At 39.0% G+C, this 18,646-nt stretch overlaps 1 protein-coding gene across 9 annotated transcripts in view; it reads right to left on the reverse strand.

Moving 5' to 3' along the window:
• The window catches only part of ABI3BP (ABI family member 3 binding protein), a 243,215-nt gene that overhangs the window by 57,566 nt on the left and 167,003 nt on the right, over positions 1–18,646 (reverse strand). For 5 of the 9 annotated variants that reach the window (XM_064374564.1, XM_064374562.1, XM_064374559.1 and 2 more), the window contains 15 exons: positions 17,842–17,898; positions 16,898–16,981; positions 15,765–15,824; positions 13,234–13,293; positions 12,316–12,399; positions 11,192–11,245; positions 10,364–10,447; positions 9,160–9,219; positions 8,305–8,388; positions 6,896–6,952; positions 5,803–5,862; positions 5,075–5,149; positions 4,142–4,201; positions 1,564–1,638; positions 417–473 (listed from right to left, as the gene is read on the reverse strand). The exons of 2 other annotated variants lie outside the window; for them this stretch is intronic. In XM_064374564.1, coding sequence (XP_064230634.1) covers positions 417–473; positions 1,564–1,638; positions 4,142–4,201; positions 5,075–5,149; positions 5,803–5,862; positions 6,896–6,952; positions 8,305–8,388; positions 9,160–9,219; positions 10,364–10,447; positions 11,192–11,245; positions 12,316–12,399; positions 13,234–13,293; positions 15,765–15,824; positions 16,898–16,981; positions 17,842–17,898 — 1,011 coding nt within the window. The remainder of the gene's footprint in view (positions 1–416; positions 474–1,563; positions 1,639–4,141; positions 4,202–5,074; positions 5,150–5,802; positions 5,863–6,895; positions 6,953–8,304; positions 8,389–9,159; positions 9,220–10,363; positions 10,448–11,191; positions 11,246–12,315; positions 12,400–13,233; positions 13,294–15,764; positions 15,825–16,897; positions 16,982–17,841; positions 17,899–18,646) is intronic. 2 more of the 9 variants (XM_064374560.1, XM_064374561.1) reach the window with 2 other exon arrangements.

The raw sequence follows: 18,646 nt of genomic DNA on the forward strand, positions 1-18,646 counted from the left end.
CAGATAATTCCCCTTCCTTTTTTTTTTTTTTTCATGTAAGAATTCCAGTAAGAAACACACATAGAATGAGTACTTGGAGAGCTAAAGCATGGATAAATCCTAAAAGTGATACGAAAATGAAAAATACGTTGTGCATATATGTACACATTTATATTGAAAGAGCAATCAGAATTAAAAGGTTAAAATTTTCATTTCAAGTGAGAATAAGGAAATTATGAAACTTACATAGCAATACAGCAGATATAAACACAATGTGCTGTGTACAACAACATTCAAGACCCACTGGATGAGGACAGACAAGCTGTGAGGGGCAGGTGGCTATGAAATGTCACAAAGCATGAGGACATCCAGAGATGACTTTTGCAATGAGATGAAAAAGCACATATGCTTGACTTCCCATTGGGGAATATTTTTACCTATAGTCTCCTTTGGTGACTCAGTGCTAAATGTAACCGATTCCAGGACATCAGAAACTAGTTAAAGAAAAACAGAAAATGATACAGTTGATCAAGGACAAGTTGTAAGTATTTACAAAAATGCTTTGCATCCAGTACGTGCTCAGTTAGTTAACTGTTAGGATAACAACGTTATTAACACTAAGGAAGTTCTCATAACTGAACTGAATTCACAACATTATAGCTACTGTAGATTACCATTAACAACCTACTTTGTACATTCAACATGAGTACCAAAATGTCATTTATCTAATTAAAAGACACTCAAAAGAGATGGAAAGAAATTACAATCCTATGCTAGAAAAGAAATAGGATCCAATGATTAATTTATTTATAATGAGACGGAGTCATGCTCTGTCACCCATGCTGGAGTGTAGTGGCATGGTCTGGGCTCACTGCAACCTCTGCCTCCCAGGTTCAAGTGATTCTCCTGCCTCAGGCTCTCAAGTAACTGGGACTACAGGCTTGTACTATTATGCTTGGCTAATTTTTGTATTTTTAGTAGAGACGGGGTTTCACCATGTTGGCCAGGCTAGTCTAGAACTCCTGACCTTGTGATCCATCCACCTTGGCCTCCCAAAGTGCTGGGATTATAAGTGTGAGCTACCACGTTGGGATTACAGAGATGAGCTACTATGCCCAGCCTGTTTACAAGTTTGAAGGGCAGTATGTTTTGAAGGGCTCACATTGTTTAAGAAGAAGTTTTACTATTTTGACTGAAGTGAGAAATTTCTCTTTCCTTGATGGTCACAGCTGAACTAGTGGCTCTTTTAGCACGAATTTAATTTACTATTAAAGAGAGTCACAAAAGTAACTGTCGAAAAACATAAGAATAAAGAATAAAATTAGTTCTTCTAAGTGGTTTTGTCAACCACTTAATCAGAGATGTGACTATTTTCTAGAATGATACAGAGCAAATGCAATGAAAGGTTTTTTTTTATACATTCAAGTAGCAATATTAATGTATTACTAATTTAACAATATGCAATCACAAAAAAGAGCACTGTGCAATATTTATAGAGTTATTAAATGTGTATTCCTTTTTCACTTTTTTAATCTTTGGAAATAGGATTACAGTATACCCAGACAGATAAATCAATCTATTTACCCGGTTGACTTTCTGTCATTTCTAGGCTTGGCGATGTCACTGGTTTCAAAATAAGAGTTTGCAGTTCAGTGGGAGCTGAAAGAAGAGGGTCTAAATTGTAAAAATAATTTTAAGTTATTTTATAGATTTTAGACAGAGGTAGCAATGAACTAAAAGACACAGGCCCTGGAAATCATGAGGTTATGGAGAGCCATGCAGAATGTGCCCTATTTAAAGCAGAAGTCCCCAAACTATAGCCCTTCCAAGTCTCGCCCTCTGCCTGGCTTGTGAGCCAATAATGGTTCTCACATTAAGTGTTGGGAAAAAATGAAAAGTGGTATTTCATGACATGTGAAAATGGTATGCAATTCAAATAAAGTTTTATTGGAACACAGCCATATCGTGAACTAAGACGGTTCCGGGCATATTTATGTATCAGCTTTGGTTGCCTTCAAGCTAAAACAGCACAATTGAGTAGTTGTAACAGAAACTGAATGGCCTACAAATTCTAAACTAGTTACTGTTTAAGTTTTCACAGAAAAAAAATTGCTGACTCCTGATTCAAAGTGTCCTTCTAAAAAAGCAGGAATCTGTTTGGAGAATTAAGTTCTCATGGACTACTGTATCTGAAATCTCAGTTCCCACAAGAGCTAAGAGCTGCCTATAGCTGATTTCATGATAGTGACATTAACAAAATGTTGAATCTCCTCTAGGAGCATTTTGTTCTGTATTTTCGTTTCGCCATCTCCTTAGCCACCCTTAACAAGTATTGACACCTGTTTTCTGTGCTGTTCCCACTCTTCCACCCTCTAATCCAAATCCTATAATTATTTCAAAGCCCAACTACTCTGTCAGCAGCCCACATTGTTCCTTGACTCATGTAAATATTTTCTATTTTACTACTCAATTAAACAAGCAGTTTGCATATGAGGAAATTGTGCTATATCTAGAAAACTGTATCTAAGAAAACCTTAGGTTTTCTTCACAATTACTTTGTGGTTTAAGAGGTAAACTACGTCTTTTCTTTTGCTTTCTACCTCTGCTCCTTATTCCACCCCACTAAACTGCTGATATGGTGCTGGGTACACAAAAAATGAGGAAGTGATTATTTTTTTTTTTTCTTTTTTTTGAGACAGAGTTTCGCTCTTGTTACCCAGGCTGGAGTGCAGTGGCGCGATCTCGGCTCACCGCAACCTCCGCCTCCTGGGTTCAGGCAATTCTCCTGCCTCAGCCTCCCGAGTAGCTGGGATTACAGGCACGCGCCACCATGCCCAGCTAATTTTTTGTATTTTTAGTAGAGACGGGGTTTCACCATGTTGACCAGGATGGTCTCGATCTCTTGACCTCGTGATCCACCCGCCTCGGCCTCCCAAAGTGCTGGGATTATAGGCGTGAGCCACCGCGCCCGGCCAGAAATGATTATTTTCTTAAGCAAAAGTAGCAGCACCAGTGAGAAAGAGAATGAATGAAATGGAATAAGAGAACTTTCTAAGATCCATCCTTTGTTAGATACAGTCCTTATGTAGGGTAAACCATGAATTTAGCCACTGCATAGATCTCCCTGAGCTATGAATCTAATGATGGGCCCTGTAATTGTCCAGCTGTTGACCACTCTAAGTGCGTTTTCTCTCAGAAGGCACAGAAATGGGAAGATGTTCAAGCTTATTGTCATTCCTGTGATTGAACTGTAATGGGCTAGAAGGACTCCTAAAACCTTCTAAAACCTAAACCATAGATTTTCCTTATTTCAAATGAGAGGCTTTAGGGAATTTAAGGTCTGAGAGATGGAATAACCCCGATTCATCCTCCTTCATGTTTCTGAAACTACAAGATGACGATCTTGGGTCGCTATGGTGTTTGTAGGTCTGGAAATCACCGAAAGCATTGTATTAGACCTATGTTTTCTATAACATATTTTCTTGAGTTTATTTTCTAAATTAAGAAATTACTACTTTGTTTCTGATCATCACTAAGTGTTCCTTTAGAGAACGAAATCACATATGAAGTGATGAAAGAAATAAATATTGAACATGCATAGACATTCAGAGGGATTCTGAGCAAAGATTAAGAGCCATTGCTAAACTGTGGTGAAGAAGAGTGGTCAAGCTCATCAATGACTGAGGAGTCTGGAACTTTCAGGGAAAAACTACTTTTTATGCTAATGTAACAGGGACACCATATTCCTTAAGATAGGAAAAGAATAATGAGAATAAGACAGAAATTTTACAGAAACTAAGTCACTCGAAGGGAGTTCATGTTACTTAATTGTTGTTACTTTACAGATCTAAAGAACAAACGGAAGAGTATTTAGATCTAGAAATACTAAATACCAATTTAGACCTCATATTTATCACTGAATCATATGTGCATTTTTAAAGAGAGTTTCCTGACAGATAGCTGTCCTTCACTGGGTCCAGGGACGTCTGTGAAAAACAATGGGTAACACTTGAATTAAGATCCCTGAGTATTTTACAATGAAGTGTAGAATGGAATAACAGCAGCATCGCAGGAAGCGGAAGCAACTCTGGCCATGACAGTGCTCAAATGGGGTTATAAACAGCAATAAAAAGTATTTAATGAGAGTCACAAAAATTGTTACCAAATGTTGTTCCTGGAGCATCAGAACTAAGAACAACAGGTTCAAAGCCTGTAACAGAAACTGACCAAAAGCAACAACATGAATACAAGAACGCTTAAACACATTTTTTTAAAGAACGCCTTCAAGTTTTCTTTTTCTTTTTCTTTTTTTTTTTTTTTGAGACAGTTTTGCTCCTATTGCCCAGGCTGGAGTGCAATGGCACGATCTTGGCTCACCGCAACCTCCGCCTCCCAGGCTGAAGTGATTCTCATGCCTCAGCCTCCTGAGTAACTGGGATTACAGGCATGTGCCACCAAGCCCAGCAAATGATACATAATTTTTTTTTAAACTTGGGAATTGATAGGAAGCATATAGTTGCTTTTGGAAGATTTGGCCACATTAGCCAGAACAATTCATCACAGAAGGCAGTTACAACCTTTGAAATCTGCTACAGTCTTGATATTATCCATGTGAGGTTTTCCTAGGTTTTCTAAATAGTATGGATATTTGTGTTGGAAATTTGTTTAGGCAATAGATATGAAACCATATAGAGAAATATATATGAAAGTAACTCATTGCCTTTCTTGGAAGTTGAAAAAAATGCCTGTTTATTTAATCAAGTCTATAACAAATGGATCACGTTTCAATGCAGATATAGCAATAAATGCTCATGAATAACCATGCCAATCTTGCTGTAAACACATCTTTAAGGAGAGACTAAGAACTTCATCCAAACCAAGTCATTTAGGAGATCAGGCACACAAGTATCCCCAAGTCATGTTCTCCTGGACAGCTCTGTACAAGCAGCAGCTGCTACCCATGTCAAATAATCTGATCCTTAGAGAACATGACGACTGTTACTTCCCATCACAGGCATTTCTTTGGGACTTCACTGGGACAGCCTGCTAGGGTTCAGGCTCCTCGGCTCCTTAAACCAAGGAATCATACATTTACCCGATTCGGTCTGAGGCACTTCAGGTGTAGTTTTAGGTCTGGGACGTGGACGACGTGTCCGTTGTGCTTTAGGAGCTGAAGGAAGAGACTCTGGATTACTCTAGTGCAGGTGGCTTTGGAGACAAAACTTAGGTTTTTAAAGGTATATCATATTTCCTTGAGATTTAAGTCCTATGTCTTTTAAGATTAAAATATTTTCTATTTTGTTAATTTTTTTTAACCACTGAAAAGTCTTGAGAGAGACAACTTACATATAAAATCAAGTCAAAAAGTGAAGAGACTCATACATCTTTAAGTTTAAAAACACTAGAGCCAAACTCTGGGTGATAGAGTCTTAGGCTCACACTAAACCTTCTGAGTATGCCAAAGAATCCATAATACCATAAGAACTGTTAGAGTTTAGTCAGCTTAGACAAGATATAGCCACCAGCAACTGTGTTTGAAATTTAGCTTTAGACGTGAATGCTGTTTAGTCAAAAGCACGTGACACAAATTCAAATAAGATTACATGGTAGACTCTGAGAATTAGGTCCATGCACAGCTTTTGAAAAAAATAGGTAACTTCTAAGGATCACTAATCCTCTCAAAAAGACGCAGTATAAAGTTGAAGGACAGCAGAGGATGACAAGATCGTCCTACAAAGCTGATGATAATGTGATTATGATCATGACAGAATGGATGTGAAGATAAGCAGGGAAAAATTATTCAGGAACATAGAATATCATTACCTAACGTTGTTTCTGGAACCTTGGTTCTAAAAGTGTCAGGTTCAAGGACTGTAGTAACAACTAGACAAAAATAATAAAATAAAGCAAGAGATTTAACATGAATATTAATTTCACAAGTCAATTTTTAAGCTTCAGAACCGAGAGAAAAGCAAGACTCGTTTTTTGCAGATTGGGCCAAACCATAGCTAGGTACCACTTAGTCTCTTAAGACAGACTTGCAAGACAGCATTGCACTCAGCTTAATTACTACATGGTCAGCAAGACATTCTCCTAGATGCTTATCCGATTCCTGCTACACATTAGTGAAAGACCGTTCGACGAGCTTTTTACATATTTGCAAAACATACGCTTTTCTAACTGTACTGAAAAGGGCATTTATCAGTCTACTCGCACTTCTGTAGAGGTTGAGATAAGTGTCTTATCTACTGTTTAAATAACTATGAGTACCATAAACAATTCATATGTATGAAAGCATAAAGAACACCATGTAATTAATAAACTATGCTTATCAAAATCTCAAAGTAGTCCCTGATTCCGTAAAAGTCAAGAAACTGTTAAACCTTAATAGAGATGAATCAAGAGTCAGTCCATCCTATTATGGAAGCCTGTCATTAACACTTTCAAGACTTCGTACATTTTACAATTTGACAATTTACTAAAAACATCATTCGTTGAAACAAAAAATATTGTATAGATCCTAATATAATAAAAGTCATATAAAATAATATGAGCAAAGAAACATTGTGCTTCCCTACATTTGATGAGGAATAAGCAGCATAAATAAGGGACAGCTAGAGATTCGTGTTTGAAATGCAGCTTGAAATGGTCAGTGCTGTTTAAACACATGTACATGATCGCATGACACAGCGTTGAACAGTTAAAAGCAGTTTGATGTCCTGATAGTGGTTCATGCACAGTTCTCTCAAATTCAACTGATAATTTAACATAGAGTCTAGAATGATTTCAAGACAAAGACTATAATGGAACGATGACAAAGGATGACAGAATGGTCTCATGACGCAGAAGAAACTGACTACATTAGCATGACAATGAGCAGGAAAAGCATTATATGAAGGACACACATTCTCATTACCCATGGTTTTTGGAGCTTCAGTTCTGAGAGTAACAGGTTCAAGATCTGTAGCAGGAACTAATTAAAAGTAATGAAATAAACACTTGTGAAAAGTCAGTATATCTTTCCAGTATAATATTGCTTCAATCAGTATATAGCAATTTTAAGAAATTTTCTGAAACTTGAACTTGTTATTTGAACATGTGACCATCTTATAGCCAGATAAACAATATTTTTAAGAGGCACGTAGTCACAGCCTACACAATCTGGCACACATCTCAATAAAGTCCACATAATATTCTCCTACATGTCTGAGTATCTAATTCCAACTATTGTAGAAGACTGCCCTAGAAGCTTGTTCAGACATCCTGCCAAATATATACTTATCTAACTGTTCTAGTAACTGTTGGCATTTTTGTGGAAGCTTTATTTTTAAATTATTGTACTTTAGATTCTGGGGTACACGTGCAGCTTTAATGGTGTGCCGAAATGAGCACGAATACAATCAATAGCCTGTTTGAGAGGACACACAGCAAAGAATAGAGCAAAGGTAATCACAGGCTGAGATTTCATGTGCCCTAAACAAATCAGGATAAGGGATAAGCACACAGAGCAGCTCCCTAGTCACAAAAATGCAGGACTAGGTGCGTTTTCTAGATGGGTGATGCTACTTGGGTCAGATGCAAATTCTGAGTCGTATCTTCAAGGCCTTTCTTCAGTTGCTCTTATAAACCCTTCCGAATGCAGCTGTCACCTCTACTCAGAAGCAGAATCCTGCATGTTTCATGAAACCTGTGCCCTCTGACTTGCCTCTACCCCTGTCTGATTCTTCATTTCTAAGATTTTAAGACCCAACTTCTTTCCAACTATTTATTCCTGTTCCTGTTCTTCATAACATTTTCTTTTTCTAAGCTCGTAGAGGTGTATAGCATCCCTCAAAACAAGTTCAATTTGCACAAATACACTCCCTTGCTTCAATCTTTGAATGTTTCACACTGGGTCAGGTGTCAACCTTGACTATACTATAGGGTAAGACGTTAAAAACAAACTTCCTCCTCCCGTGATATCCTCACCGTTGTTGATGCGGCTGCGGGAAGATACAAGGCACTAAAATTTTTTTCTAGAAATAAAAATGCCTGGTTCTGTTGAAGGCATTTTGTCTTTATGAGGACAAACGAAATAGGAAGTAGTAAATAAGATACACAGTAAGAGACAGATCTGTATGCAGAAAGCGCAAGGAGTTCACCTGCCACGCAGGTCTATCCCAACTGTGTTCTCCTTTGCTAACTCAACAGGGGGAGCAGCAGCGGATCATTCTGTGCCTTCACCCACATGGGGCTCACACAGGCCGTCAGTTCCATCACTGGCATCAGTTATAGATTCCCGAGAGCCGCTAGGATGAGCTACTTTAATCAGAAACCCAAATTTACCCGGTTTGGTTTGAGGAACCTCCGGACTTGGTGTGGTTTTAGGTTTGGGACGTGGACGACGAGTTCGTTGTGATGTTTTAGGAGCTGAAGAAAGAAAACCTTCCATTACTACAGAGTCCATAGTTCAGAAGCTATGAGTGGCATGACATACGGTCTGAGACTTCTTAACACTTAGTAGATTTTCTCATATTTCAAGAAATTTGTCTTCTTAACTTTTTAATTAGTAACATTCACTATTATTATAATAGTATGTCTCCTTTTACAAGTGAAGAAAGTTTATTGGAAGGAAATGTCATATCTAAAATGAAACTACTAATTTAAGAGGTGAAGAATAGTCAGTAAGGCTCTTCAAATAAAAGTTAAGAGTCACTGCTAAAATATAGTAGTGGTGGTCAGGTATAAGTTCCTTGACAGTCACTAAAAAAAGATCACATAATTAATGAAAATGTCAATCAGAGAGTATTACAGAGATGCCAGAAATAAATAAATCGAACTTTAGATTCATCAAGAAACGCTCTGGTATTGTGATAACGTTAGAATCAAGAAAAATGCATCTTAAAGTCACCTTTAAAAAAAATTTGTTAAAAAACACACTGGATGACAAAATAATTTCAGATGGTTACATACCCAGAAGATAGCCTGAGTTAGGTTCATGCACAGCTCTCTTAAAAACAAAGTACGATTTGTTTTAAGAGTCAGAATTTGCAATACTTTTAGGATGAAGAATGATGGAATGACAACAGAGAATGACGATGTGGTCTTAAAAAGCAGAAGACTCTGTGGCTCTGAAGATGGAATGGGTTTGACGATGAGAAGGAAGAACACTGAATGAGGATAGAATGTGCTATTTATTACCTTGCGTTGTCACCCAGGTCTCAGTTCTGAGTGTCACAGGTTTGAGCTCTGCAGTAGGAACTGACCAAAAGCATTAAAATTAACCAAGTGATTGTTTTAAATGAACATAAACTCAAAGCTTTTCTTCAAAAATGAGTCTATCTTACTAGTATAATACAGCTTATAAAATTATATAGCAACCTTGAAACACTGTTAAGCTAAAAAAGTAAACAGTTGATTTCATAAAGTTTGGCTATACCTAAATCAGGTATCTATTTCCTTATTCCTCATTTTCTGATTACCTAATAATCCACAGTGGACTATGTAGGTATTGCTAAGAATTCATCTTTGGAAAGAGACAGAGGCCTTAGCATGACAAATTGAGCTGGATATTCCTCCATTCTAAGCAAAGAAAGAACATGGCTTCATATGGAAAGAACGGCTTGTGGATGTCTACCACGTCAATCTCCACTGCTCCATCAGGGACCTAGGCATGGGTACACATGGTCCTAGTGCGATTCACAAGGGATTTGCCTGTCATCTCGAAGTTAAGACGTCTTTACATCAGGGGTCCAGTTAGACTGTCTCCTCTGGTTGGTCTCTACTTGCGTCTTTTCCTTCTGATTTTATTCTTCCTACCTTTCTACTCATCTATGAACCTTGGTGATTTCAAGGCTCCGTTTCTTCTTACTCTATATTTCTCTGCTCCAAATATTCGCATGCCTAGCACATCTTGTTGGGAGCACTCCAAAACCAGCCTTGTATTCGCACTGATACTGCCCCATGCCATCCTTTATTTACAAAGGAAAGGCTTCCGTTCTCAACCGTCTTACAGGTTTGAGGACCAAAATGCATCTCTGACATCTGATGCATACCCCAAATGTGCTAATACGATTGGGAGGATATCTAAGGCACTTCATATTTGTTGACTCGAGCTAAGTATGTCTCATTTTTCTAAAGAAGTTTCATTTTTAAGAGATAAATGGAAGTTAATAAAATGCCCGGTGCCAGAGAAGACTGCACACGGGAAGCATGAGACATTCAGCTGCTCCACGGACCTCCCAGCAGTGTTGCTCTTACAGCCACGCAGTGGGGACTGCTGCTGACCGTGAGTTGTGGCTTCCCTCTCATAGGGGCGTACTGGTTACTCCCAACCACTGGGATTACTCGAGACCCTGCTGGCTTAGGCTGCAGGGACTCTTTAAACCAGGAACACATGGTTTACCTGGTTTGGATTCAGGTGCTTCAGGACGCGGTGTGGCTTTTGTTCTGAGACGTGGACGACGTGTCCGTTGTGATGTTTTGGAAGCTGAAGGAAGAAGTTCTTGGGTTACTACAGAACTACATGATCTGATTCTGGAAGGTGTGCAAGGTAAAAACATGACTTTCTACAGCTTGATAGATATTTGCCTTTTGAGATTTTTGTCACATACACTCCTCCTTATATTTCATCACAGAAAGCTCCTTAAGACAAAAATCACTTTTTAATTCAAGAAATAAAGATTAGAAATTTGAATGGAAATCTCATAGGTAGCTTTCCTGGGCACCAAAAAAGTACTATTGCCAAATTTTAATGGATAATGAAGGACAGTTCTACTAAATCTGAGATTTACAACTTAAGCTTTCAATTTTTGGCACATATTCTGTAGAACTTTTAAAATCAGAACATATTATGACCTTATTAGAGACAAAATAATACATTTCTATGCAAATAGAAAAAAGGTTAGAAATTTAGATGCACAATGAGTCCTCTTGGCTCTATGAGAGTTAATAGCTTTATCTGTCCAGGTAGGAGTTAGAGACCCACTGATATGTTTGAAATACAGCTTTATCACAAACACTGCTTACAGGTCATATGGCAAATAAAATGTCCTCAAGTATGCATGACTGCTTCTCTTAAAAACAACAGTTAATTTAAGAGTCTTCATAATTTCAAGAAGAATATAATTGAATGGCCATCAAGAATGACAGTGTTGTCACATGACACAAATTGAAACTACATTTGTCAATAAGCAAAAGAAAACTTGTCGAAAACACAGTATGTCAACGTTACCTAATGTTGGGGCCTCAGGTCTAAGAGTGACAGGTTCTAGGACAGTGGCAGGAACTGAGCAAAACGACATGTAAATCAAAGAGATTTTTAAACATATGAGAAGTTAGAACACTCACATGCAAACACACTTTACTAGTCTGTGAATTCTTCCAGAGAAACAAAGAAAAAACTTCCTATCTGAGGGGAAGAGTGTGTGTGTTCATTGATGATACGGCCTAACTACAGGCACGATGAGTTTTAGCCTTAGCTTTTGAGCTGTCTTGAGTAGCTTAAAGAAATCAACATGAAATTCTATTAGGTTTTTAACTAATTAACTCTGAACAGCGTGATCACTCAGTTTGTAATAATCGGTAGAGCATCTGTCTGCCCTCAGCCCAGAATGAGTGGAAATCAAAGACTTTTGATGTCTCTGTATCAAATCTAAGCTTCTGAATTAGGTCCTCAAAAATCCTGCTTCATCTGGTTTGAAGTACCCTTCCAAATGCACCATCATCAACAAGTCCTATATGACCATCTAGAAGGAGTCCATCTAGACTGGACTGCCTTTCTAGCTGACCCAACACGTGTGGTCCTTCTGCCCTAGTTCATTCTTCCCTCCATTCCTCCAAATCCTCAGTGGGCCCAAGGTCCAAGTCCAGCCCACCTCGATCTTTTCCTTTGAGATAAAACATAAAGATCATCACATTATGTTTGTGTCAGCCAAACACATCTTCGACTCCACTCTGTCTGCAGTAAAATAACTCTCCTACAGCCGGCATATCACCTATGCTTGCCAACGTCCAATGCGGGAACGGGAATACGCAAGAAGCTTACAATTACGTTTACCTGAACTGAGCATGTTGGCTCTGCTAAAGAAGTTCTACCTTTAAGATGTGAATGGGATTTGACGGTAAGAAATATACTACCTATGTAGTTTCAAAGAAGAGTCTCACATAGAAATAATAAGATATGCTGGTACCAGTTGGGTCTCACCCCCACATTATTCTCCTTGAAAGCTGAGCAGAGGAGATGGTACTGATGATGCCTCGTGCCCTTGTGCTTAGGGAGAATAAGAGCCGTTGCCGCTCAGCACTGGCACTGCCTCGGTCCCCAGTGCGACAGGTTGTGAGGGATCACACATTTACCGGGTTTGGTCTCAGGTGCCTGAGGGCTCGGTGTAGTTTTAATTCTGGGACGTGGAGGCCGGGTTCTTTTTGATGTTTTGGTAGCTGAAGGAAGAAAAAGCCTTGGGTTACTCTAGGTCTTATGATTCTGAACACTGAGAAAAGGTTTTCCAAAACTTGTCAGATGTCCTATAGTTCCGGGAACTTTAGTTGTTTTTAGTTTTACTTTTTCATTCCTTTTATAATGATGTGTCCTTTTATTATTTATGGTACTTTTCAGGAAAATTCACGTATACAGTAGAATTGCTCACCCAAGGAATGAAGATTAGCAATTGTATTGAGAAATGGATAGAACTTCCTTGCTGGGGAAAAAATGATAGAGGCAGAGTACTCAATGAGAAGGGATAGGAAGTTAGGGTCACATTAAGGAAGAGGCTTATAATTTTTCAGACTTCAGTAATTCCCTAATTGTCAAATTAGTAATAAAACATATCATTACTTAAAGCACCAATAAAGAAAGAAACATACTGGGCAATTTTTTTTTAATCTAAAAACTCAGATGTGCGAAGGAGAGTAACAGCAGCTGTTATTGCTGATCAGCTTAGATATGAAATAGATCCCAGTTTGTTTTAAATTCAACGTTAACACAGAACTCTGTTAAATGATGCATGAGATGACATGACAATTTCCAATGTGCCACATGGCAGGTAAATGTTTTGAGTTAAGCTCATGCCTGGCTCTCATAAAAACAATAGGAAACTTGTTTTTAGGAGGCTTCAGGATTCTTCAGATGATAGAAATAGTTTGAATGGTCACAGGCAGTGATATTTGCTATTCTGCAGAGGAAGACATGCCATGTTACGGGTATGAGACTGAAAGGACCGTACAATGAGCAGCCAAGGCACTTGGCAAGCAGCCAGGTAATGGCAGGGTCGTTACCTAAGGTTGTTGCAGGGGTCTCGGTTCTAAAAGTAACAGGCTCGAGGTCTGTCACAGGAACTGAAGTAATAAGATAAACAAAAGAGACTGTAAAAAATGCGTGGGAGCTACAGTATTCACATCAAAACGTATCATGCTTGCGTAACCCTGCCTCTAGGATAATTAAACATCTCTGGATGAAGGGCGTTAGGACTGAATCAAATTTCCACTCCTCCCTCAACACACCAAATTCATATTCAAAGCCCTCATCCTCATCGTAAGACCTTTAAAAAGATAAGGAAGGTTAATGAGGTTATAAGGGTGGGATTCCACGTCAACAGGACTCATGGACTTATATGAGAGAGAGACATGAGCTGCACACACAGAGAAAAGGACACGTGAGGATATGGCGAGAAGGCGGCCATCTGCAAGACAAGGAGAGAGGCGTCGAGAGAAAGCACACTTGGAGACACATCGGTCTTCCACCTCATCTATGCTGCTCCGTAATGGCAGCCCTTTTTCAAATGGAAGTTTTCTTTTGTCTAGACTTGGCCAAACTATACCAATTATACCATCTCGTGAGATGGTCATCACCTTTGGTCTCTGTAATTTAGCACCAGGAGGCAAACAATTCCTCTAGTTATGGTGTTTATCTCAACATAATATGGAAGACTTTAGGATGTTTTAAGACATGTTCCTAGTACGTTTCTAATAATTCTCAAGAAGCATGTGAAGAACTGGTTTGCACTTTAGTGGATGCTGAATAAAGAGAAGATGTACTATATATGTTTATCAAATTATGGTTGCAGAAAAAATGATGAAATATCTAAACGGTCATCACACAAATCACTAAAAATGATTGGTGATCTTGCCGGGAACTCCATTTTAGAAAGAACTTTTCACTTCTGTGCAAACAAAGGCACTCAGAAGGACCGGGTAAGGGGTGGCCCCTCAGTCTGTGGCATCCGGTAAATCCCTGTCCATGCTCAGCAGAGGGGAAACATGATCTAGTGTGGAAAAAAGATTTTTGATGCTCATGAGAACAATGTCAGACTCAATGAGTAAGACATTCAAGTCCTCCTTCCACTTTCCACAGTGTCAGCCAAATGCAGAATCACCAACAAAAATGTTTTGGCTGACCCTAGGAGGAGGATCTCTGACTCCTCTGGTCACCTCTACATAGATCGAATTTTTTCATCTTTGTTCATTCTCGCCTTCCTATTTGTGCGAATTGTGATGTAACTTCAAGACCCAAACACTTTCCTGGCTCTGTTGAAACCCAATTTCATTTTTCACCTTAAGACCCTATAATGAGTCTAACATTTAACATTTATATTCCCAAGAAAAATCTTTAATTTGCAAAAACACCCTGGCTTATTCTCCTTCTCTAGGCTTTTCATGTGGGAAACGTTTTTGTGTTCAACTAGCCTGTGGACTGTCAGGTAAAACATGTCTCCTACCACACAAAGGGAAGGCCCTGCAGCTCTCTTCTAAACTGACTCCTTGTCAACCATGAGGGGGTAACAGCCCTCTGGACTCCCTCACTAAGGGGTATGTGGGTTTATTATTTCTATCAACGACAGGCTCCCAGGATCCTTAAACCAAAGACCCTATATCTATCTGGAACAGTGTCAAGAGCAGCCAGACATGGAGTGGGATTAAGATTGTGCTGTGAGTGGTATGTTCACTGGGAGGTTTTCGGAGGTAGGAAAAGGTAATCATTAGTTATTTTAGATCTTACGCTTCTGCACATTATAGGCTTAAAAAAATCTTCTTTAGCTTTTCTAAAGCTTGGTAGATTTTCCTGAGCTTCAGAAAATACATCTTTCTAATGCAAAAATTTTGCTCCTACTTTAATCTTCTTCTGTTATTTAAGATACTTCAATAACAAACTTGCAAATATGCAAATTTGACAGATTAAAGTTATTAATTCAGATATTTCGGATTAATATGTTTGTCACATTCTCCTAGAGTGCCCTGTCTGGATTAAAAAGGTTACAAATCATCCAAATTATGATGGAGACTAAGGGGAATTAGATATATACTATGGATGGGGTTTATTATTTAAACCTACTAGCCTTGATCACATTATCTGCTAGATAATTCACTAAAAATATTCCTCATACATTAAAAAAATGACACAAATAACAGGCAGATTACAAAGGTAGATGTTTGGGAATGGTCGTATATAAGATTTAAAAAAACCACAAAAATATAAACCAATAAAAAGGAAGATGTGTAAGGGATGTATAAAGAAAATTCTGTATTACAGCCTGGTTAGCACAGCTCAGGTGAGACCCTCCCGAGAATATGTGACATTTCCCTTAATAGAGAACTCTGATTAAAATGATACAAAAACAATTTTAAGTTACAGAGCAGGAAAAGATCTCAAACTAGATTCATACACAGCTCCCTTATGAGCAAGAGGCAACTTGTTTTATGTACGTTCAGCCGTCATAAAACAAAAAAAGTAACTGAATGGCAATATACAGTGGAATAAGCTCGATACTGAGCAGAAAGAGCACTTGCTCAAGATCAGAAAGTGGCATTACCGAATGTTGTCCCTGGAGCCTCTTGTATAGGAGAAACTGGTTCAAAGATTGTAGCAGGAACTGGTCAAAAATAATAAAGACGACATCAACAAAACATTAAAAATTTATAAAAACTCAGAACATTCAAAAAGAATTTACCAGGTCATGATATATTGGTCCAGAGCACAGAACAAACACAATCAGCCTCCTGAGCTGAGAGGAAATGGCACCTCTGTCCTTGGGTCTCTTAGGAGGAAGGGTCATTCACTTTGTATTCAGATAATTCAGGTAACAGTGGAGTACCCCGGGAGCTTTTCTCGTTCTTTGGTGATCTGAACCTAACTAATAGAGCATAATAGACCATACGCATTTTGCTGAAAACTCATCTTTGGAACGAGACCATGAGCTTTGTCCAACTTGAGTACTTCAGAGAGCAAGAGGGCTAGCACTCGGTCTGTGATATACAGCCGGGCAACGCCCAGAGAAGGCCTGACCGCACAGGGACGCGGAAGACTCCTACATAAAATCCAGACTCCTTACGCCAGTATTCAAGACCCCTTCTCACTCAGGTGCAGACACCTCAAAGCAATGTTCTGATCAACACCTGGAAGCCTGACACCCGCCAGCGTTCGGAGAAACTGTCTCTTCAGGCTGGATTCCATACACCTCCATTACTCTTCCCTCAGAATAATTTTCCCCTGAGAATTTTTCTGTTTTTAAGTGGTTGGAAAAAGAAGACGACGAAAATACTACAGGGACTATATGGCCGAGAAAGCCTAGAAAATTTACTATCTGGCTCTGTCTAGAAAACGTTTGCCAACTCCTGCCTTAGATCCTTATTTGTGACTTAAATGACTCTTACAGTTGCCGAGAAATAATCTCCCACTTGCATGAACATGTGCTCATTCTCTAGCTATTTCAGTTTATCGTACATTCAACATTGAAAGGATGAAGAGAACTGAATGAGAAGTAAATTAAATAGACGTTGAGAGGGAAGCATAAGGAATTTGGCTACCACATCATCTCCCCAGCCCTGTTCCTCACTGCCTGGTCTGATGTGGAATCAGCTGCTGACCCTGCTTTGCTGCTTCATTCTCTTTGGGTCCCACTGGGGTGGGCTGCTAGGACTCCTCAAGTATGACCTGCATATTTACCCAGATCGGTCTGAAGCTCTTCGGGACTCGGTGTGGTTTTAGGTTTGGGATGTGGACGGTGAGTTCGCTGAGGCACTTTGGGAGCTGAGGGAAGAAAACTTCAGGTTAATACAGCATATTTGGTTCCGGAAGCTGTGGATAAGATTACACTTGTTATAATTTCTTGAGTTCCAGGAAATTTTTCTTTTGCGTTTGAAATATTTGCCCCTATTTCAATAAGGTGTCTCTTTTTATCATGTAGTTTTTTTCTGAAGAACAAAAATCACATAGAAACATGAGTTTATCTATTGACGATATTTCAAGGAGCTTCGCACAGGGATTCCTGAATGAAAAACAAGTTCTAAAACCTTGCTGAGTTATGGCAGTGATGAGGGTAGGTATAAGATGATTTTATATTAGTGATGATGCTTATAAATTTACCAACCTTGGGCATATTTTACTCTTTACTTGGGAAACAAGAACACACATTTCACTCTTTACTGAAACAAGAACACATCATTACCCCAAATGGCAAAACAAAAAAACAAAATCATGTGTAGTAAAAACGTAGAAATTTAGATCTGCAAAAGAACTGTCAACACCGTCCTAATAGTGGTGCCGATTTACTCAGCCTAGATCAGGGACAGACACCTTCCCCTCCGCCCTCCAGTGATTAAATGTGAAACTCAGTAACAAAAGAATGTGGTTAAAATGTTATGTGGGAGCAAGATGTGGGGAATTCAAAGTCATTACATTGCAGATATATAAACTGACCCTAAGTTCATGCTTGGCTCTCTTACCAACAAGAAATTGTTTTCATACTCTTATATCTGTTAAGAAGTAATTGAATGACAGAGGATGACACAGAAGCCTTGTGACATGAGAGAAGCTGTGGTTATGATGGTGATGAATGGGTTGGAAATGAGCAGGAGAGGCAGATGCTGATGGACATAACGTGCCATTACCTACTGTTGTGCCTGGAGCCTCAGTTCTAAGAACTGGTTCGAGGATTGTGGCAGGAACTGATCAAAAGTAATAAAAGAAACCAAAGTGATTTTGTGAATGCACGAAATGTCAGAACATTCATCTTACCACTAAAAACATTTCCAAGGCTGCAAAACTAATTCTTAATGTCGTAACTCAAAAGAAAGTGGATGTATTTTTTTTCCTTTGAATATTTCTCCAAACCTTCATCAGGTACTCATTTGACTCAGAAGATGGTCAGCAACAGCCTTTGGACTTTGCTGAGCATCTCACTGAGGTCAACAGTAAGATCTTGTTGTTGGTTAACCATTTGATTCTAATGAACACTAGAAAATGTGACTAGTCACTTAGAAAAAGATATGGTAAAGACTAGAACTTTTGTGGAAGTCAAAAAACAAAACCCAACACAATAGAGCACTCATTATAAGCAGTAGTCAATAATGATAGCTAGAACAAACATTTAAGTTTCCAAGTAAACACAGTGTAGCAGACAGCCCCTATAGCGATCCCCGGAGATTTCTGCCTCTGGTGTTAACACCTTTGTGTCATGATGGGTGTCACTCCCTTGAATGGGTGCACGTGCTGGGAGTGTGTCTGCCATGCTAGCACAAGGGAGAGAGAGACAGGGAGGGAGAGAGGGAGGGCGAGAAGGAGAGGATGGATTATATAAAGGAGTTAACCCCAGGAGCAGGGAATTACTGCTGGTGGTGGGGGGGGGGGTTGCCTAGAGTCTGTGTACCACACACATTAACAGCCAAAAGGAAGCTGAGACTACACTCGTTAAGA

Source organism: Aotus nancymaae, unplaced genomic scaffold, assembly GCF_030222135.1.
Source record: "Aotus nancymaae isolate 86718 unplaced genomic scaffold, 86718_ANA_hifiasm-v0.15.2.pri h1tg000011l, whole genome shotgun sequence".
In the NCBI taxonomy this organism is placed as follows: domain Eukaryota; kingdom Metazoa; phylum Chordata; class Mammalia; order Primates; family Aotidae; genus Aotus; species Aotus nancymaae.